General features: G+C 36.7%; 1 protein-coding gene across 2 annotated transcripts in view; it reads left to right on the forward strand.

Moving 5' to 3' along the window:
- Positions 210-5,933, forward strand: part of BMP5 (bone morphogenetic protein 5) — a 56,087-nt gene continuing 50,363 nt past the window's right edge. Inside the window, exons 1-2 of one of the 2 annotated variants that reach the window (XM_021392600.1) lie at positions 210-426; positions 1,022-1,389. In XM_021392600.1, the coding sequence (XP_021248275.1) occupies positions 1,140-1,389 (250 nt within the window). In that variant the 5' untranslated portion in view covers positions 210-426; positions 1,022-1,139. Of the gene's footprint in view, positions 1,390-5,933 lie in introns of both variants that reach the window. The other variant, XM_021392599.1, reaches the window with a different exon arrangement.

Genomic DNA, 5,933 nt, shown 5'->3' on the forward strand with positions numbered 1-5,933 from the left:
AGCTGCCAGGAAAGAAAAAGCAGCTGATGGGCAAATTAAGTGCATTACTGTAAATTCGAGGGGGGGGGGGGGGGGGAGTGAGGTTTATAGCTTTGTCTGGCAACAGAAGGGTTAAGGACTTTTTTGCTATACCCGTTTCAAATTACAATGAGAAGCCTCTTCTTTCCCAGCAGGGTTGTGCTTACATTAGTCTTTAGATCTCTCTTGAAGAGAGCTGTTATATTTGTGCCTGCTAGAGTTGGAAATAACAGTTAAGAAGCTGAAAAGAGTTGAATGGATTTACAGAAGGTTTTTTTTTTCAAGTAAATTCATGGCAACACATTAATTTGATTAGTACATGCTTTAGAATTACTTTACACTCAAGCGCTTCAAAAGATGTTAACGTTATCACCAGGCTGCTGGACAGATATGTGTTACACCACCAAGGTACAGATCAAGACTAATCTGTGACTCAGGATTTATCTTGGGAAGAGCGCAAGGTGTACGAAGAACTCAGAATAAGAAGGGAAGATAACTCTGGGAACTACAATGTGTCAGAAGAACAGCTCTTGCTGATACAGCTCCCCACCCAAGACCTGGTTATCTAAGGTTTATATAGGAATGCCTAGGTCAGCTGACAAAATACTGGTCTTCTGCTCCATAAATGCAGAAAAAACGATAACAACAGTGGAAAATTGGAAGTCTGAATTTCAGCTTTCTTAGAAATAACTGCAACCTGACACATTCCATAATATTTAAACAGGGTGGGGGGAAAGAAATCACCAAAGATGTTACGTTTAGAGATGACATTGACATGAAGAATAGGTAAATTTTGTTTTTCAGCCACTGGGAAAGCAGACCTCATAGGAACTCAGGACAAGTAGGAGAAAAGATTTTTTTTTTCCTTGTTCTTTTTCTTTTCAAAGATGAACCTAACTGCACTCAAAGCTTTCGTGGGCTTGCTCTGGAATTGCTGGGTTCTGGTGGGTCACGCACAGGGAGGTTTAGGAGACAATCATGTCCATTCGAGTTTTATTTACAGGAGGCTGCGGAACCATGAAAGAAGGGAGATTCAGAGAGAGATTCTCTCTATCCTGGGTCTACCTCACAGACCCAGACCATTTTCACCAGGAAAGCAGGCTTCTTCTGCACCCCTCTTCATGCTGGACCTGTATAATGCCATGACAAATGAAGAGGATACTGAGGAGCTGGAGTACTCACTGAAGGGACCCATGGCAGGGGAGAGCAAAGGGATGCGGAAAGGATATCCTGCCTCTTCAAATGGATATTCGCGGAGAATACAGTTATCTCGCATGACCACCCTGGCCACACAGAATCCTCCCTTAGCCAGCCTGCACGACACCAGCTTTCTGAATGATGCTGACATGGTCATGAGTTTTGTCAATTTAGGTATGTCAAAGTTTTTTTGTTGTTCTTTCTGCTCTGTTTGACAAACTGTTAGTCTGATCTTGGAGGGCTGAGAGAGGGAAATGTCTCAGCCGGAGCGTAACCTGTTCTAAAACAGCAGGATTGGGCCCTGGCTGCTGTGCCTCTAGCAAAAGAAAAGTTGTACTAACGGTGAAGTAGCTACGTTGTAGGTGGCCATGGAAAAAGATTTTTCTCACTGTTTATATAAAGTCAGTTTCTATAACTCCCCTCTGCTGGCTTCTGTTTTCTTTCTTTCATTGATGTAATGAAAATTCTAGCCTTAGGCCAACTAACTCCTTTTTTTTAAATCTCGAAAAATCAAACACTTATGCCTATTGCTCGGTTATTTCCCGCACTGTTTTGTTTAAAGCTCAGACATGAACAAACATCAGTTGTTAATATTTTAAAGCCCAGAATGTTATGAAAGGGGAAAAGTTAAGCCATTTCTGGGGAAAAAAGAAAAAAAAAAAGATTTCTTAGGTTATTTGGGATTTCTTTTTTCTGATGGTAAGAGTCAGATTTTTATTATCTTTTCAGCTGGCTGGCTGGATTTTATATAATCTGTTCCTGTTTCTTTGTTATTTCTATTTAATAACCACAGACTGTGTTTTACTACACTGCCATGGTGCTCAAAGTATGCAACGGTTCTTATTTTCTGTCATTAATCAATTAAGTAACAAACAGAGTATTAAACACCAGAAACATGCAAGCAAAGAATGCTTTTGAAAATTGTATCATATCCGACACAAAACCCGATAAAACTAAATTATATTGGCTTCTGAGTACAATAAACATGCTTACCAGTTATGTTGTGGTTAAAAAAGCAGTTACAGATTTCTTTAATAGAAGGCAACCTAAATCTCATTAAGAAAGCTGCAAATAATTCATGAAATGTATTTACTATTTTTATAAGTGCTTTAAATGCTGCAGGACTCATAAAGCTATCTAAAAACTTCTCGTTTGATCTGAATAGTAGGAGATTTAATTGGAAACTTCTCAGGAAGCTCATACAAAATCTGATACAACCTTGCTTTCCAGGATAATGCTTTCTGTAGAAACTTTTTAAACAATGGCACATGTTCTGAAATACCTTCCGATTATCACACATGCTCTATACCTTTTATCTACCAGGTTTTTAATCCCTGCAGCAGGATTAAATATGTTTCTAAACACTAAACTCTTCAACTGCTAAAATCTCTGGGAAAAAAATGACACCCTGGAGTTTAGCTGGTATAATAATAAAATTACATTTGTTTGGCAGATTGGGGGGGGTTTAATTCTGAGATCTTTTTTTGTTAGGAGTAACATATGTCTGAACTCTAAATACATTTGCTGGTTGCTCTTGCAACTGAAATAGCAGACTAGAAGAAAATGAAATCTCTGTTTTTGGAAAATGTGTTACTCATCCTTAAGAAAGAGTTACTTCTTATCTCCGCAGTTCTTTTAAGTTATCATTGGATGACTCGATTCGCACAGAGTAGCTGGAATGCATTGAGTTTAAAATGGCAATGTTACAAAGAAAAAATTAGAAATGCTCTGATCACTTAAGCATTAGGGAAGGTCCTGATCCTGCAATTTATTTTCTCACGTGTCTTGTGAAAAAACCCTCTGTGAATATGTCACAGAGCATTTCATCAGTGGCACTGATGGCTGTTAACATGGGACCTACAATTTGATTTCAAGAAACATTTTTGATTTCAGGAGGACTTCTTGCACTTCATGAGTGTAAGTCTCTGAAGGGTCAGTGTCAGACGTGTGCTGGCCTGATCCTGCTGCGCTTTCCCAGATGAAACTCCTCTCTGGGAGCTGCGGGTTTCCAGTGTCTTACCTTAACTGGGAAGTTTCTAATATAGTCTCATTTTGTTGGGAAGGCAGCATTGCCTTGAGAAAGTCATTTGGAGAAGTTAAAATCTGTGTATATTTCATCTCGTGTTTTGAAGCTGTGAAAACTGGGGGTGAGTGTGTTATTTTACTAGTAAGTATGGTTAATAGACTCAATTAGCTTACAGGAAAAAAAAAAGTAAATACCGGTTTTTGTTTGTGCTCTGTAAAATTAAAATACTTCTCAGCTTTTAGTGAGGCTAAACACTAATTCGCTTCAAATGCCCTTCTATACTTGTTGGTTATTGTGGTTTATTACAAATTCCACCATGCAGAATGCTTAAGAAATATTGACAACTGATGTGGATTAGCTTCAACATTTTTATTAAACAATCCTATGTTTCGGTATAATTAACCTAATAACAAAATAAATCATAGAAACAGGTAACCATTTTGTATGATTTATGCCACGTAAGATTGTGACAGATGAGGGCAAGCTCTTTTAATATACAGTGGGAAAAAATATGCAGTGATAAGTGAATGCTAACACTGTACCTTAAAATCAATAAATGCTGGTGCAGCACTGTAATAATTCAAAAGGTTTTAGATTTGAAGCCCTAGTCAACTTGCATCAAATTAATCTGCACTGGAAAAGCTATTCATCGTGTTCATACTTGCACACTATTAATTAGATAAGGTGTAATTATAAAGCTTTATTAATCATCTTGATATTTTAAATTGAAATTTTTGTATATAGTTGCAGCCAGCTATATTAAGATAAAAGTATTTAAATAAGAAATATGTAACTGAGATGTTTGATAAGAATATTAAGCATTAGATTGAAAAGACTGAATAGGATTAAAAAAGTAAATTAAAAAAATAGACAAGGACAAATAAAGTTATAGTAAAGAATAAAAATTGGAACATATATGTTAATTCTGATAAAAAATCAGCCCGTCAGAGCTATGAATACCTCACTTTCCAAAGCAAATTTAAAAAATAATCATCAAGGGAACTGCAATTATTAGTCTGTCAAGCAACCAGGGAGAAAAACATTTACTTCTCCTGAAGTTAAAATTGTAAACACCTGCTCCTTACACCGGAATTTCCATCTCTTTCTTTCTTGAAAGATACAAGACAGAGAATATACCTTGTCCTGTGCTTTGTATAAGACTGTGTGCATTGGCAGCTCTCCATAAATATTGATGACTGTAGCAGAAGAGTTAACTGGGGTTGGTCCAGCAGTCAAAGAATAAATCCTCCACTAAATACACTGGGGTTTTCAAAGATCTGATTATATCACCTACAAGTTCAGGACTTTGTTTTCCTCACTGGGTGTTTTTTTATCCTGTTGTTATATTTTATTATATTGTTGCAAATCCCTGCCTGTTTCGAGTTTTGGCATCTTCTTCTTGGCTGATCTCCTAAAATGACACAGATAGGATACCCTGTTCTTCGGAGAACAGACAAATAATGATAATGTAGCTCTACTCACTTTTCTGCTCACTCAAAGTTTAGTTGAGGAAAGACTTTCTTAAGATAAATGTTAGCATTCCCACTCCTCACCTCTCACCAAAAGAGAGGGCTCAAATAAAAACATATCCATGCCCGAGACTGGGAGAAACAGCAGGACTTCTTAAAATTAAATTTCAGCAGTTCAAGGACTGAATTTTACGTTAGCATCAAAGTGATCATTAAATTCACTGGACTTCCATGTTCCTTCTCATGCAATTCAAATATTCTGTATTTTCTTTTGTTAACAACACATCTGTAATCTTTTTTTTTTTTCAGACTGCTGCATTTGCTAAGCAAATTTGTTTTCCTTCATTTTTTTTTCTGTGAATTGATTCATGATCTGTATCTGATAGGGGATAAATATATAAAAGCTTTGTGGGGTTTTTTTTGACATGCTTTTCTTTCTTAGCATCTAAATTAATTTCAAAAACTCAGATGTGAAGATTAGTGAAAATTTTGTGCCTTTGAACTGCCCTATGCTAATTTAGATGACAATGCAATATTGTACAGATATTCAGAGTTACTAATGCACCATCAGAACACCTTTTCTTCTTCACACTCAATGTGATTCTGTAATTTTAGTTAACATAGTCAATAATTAAAAAACATACTCTCTGTGATCAGTTCATAAATCAGACATGGAAATCCAAGTGAATATTGCCTATTGGAGGCATAGAGGACTGTTAATTTTCATCCAGTTTCTCTACCCCTAGGTCACACACTGTCTTGTTCTTTAAAACACTGAACAAGTACATAAATTCACAAGATTTACAGTCCATTGTGTTCAGCCAAGAATGCTGACATGGTAGGGCATAACTTTTATGGGGCTCCTTTAAGAATCCTACAGTACATTAATCCACAATGAATACCTGTACAAACATATTTTTGTTTCATCTGAGAAAGAAAAGGTTGCTAAATACAATCAGACCTGAAGTGTATATAGTAGCTTATTTCATAAATTAAGCTAATTAAGTTTCTACAAAATAAAATATCACCAGTGAGGGATATGGAGTGCTAAGCCATAAAATGTGAGGAATTGTGGAAGGGGAGGTGGTTTTGAAGGATACATGCAAGGCCTCAGGATCATTAACTTCTCCCCTCAAAGCTGAAGAATGAGCTTGCCTTCCTCCTTCCTTCCTTCCTTCCTTCCTTCCTTCCTTCCTTCCTTCCTTCCTTCCTTCCTTCCTTCC

Source organism: Numida meleagris, chromosome 3 (assembly GCF_002078875.1).
Source record: "Numida meleagris isolate 19003 breed g44 Domestic line chromosome 3, NumMel1.0, whole genome shotgun sequence".
In the NCBI taxonomy this organism is placed as follows: Eukaryota; Metazoa; Chordata; class Aves; order Galliformes; family Numididae; genus Numida; species Numida meleagris.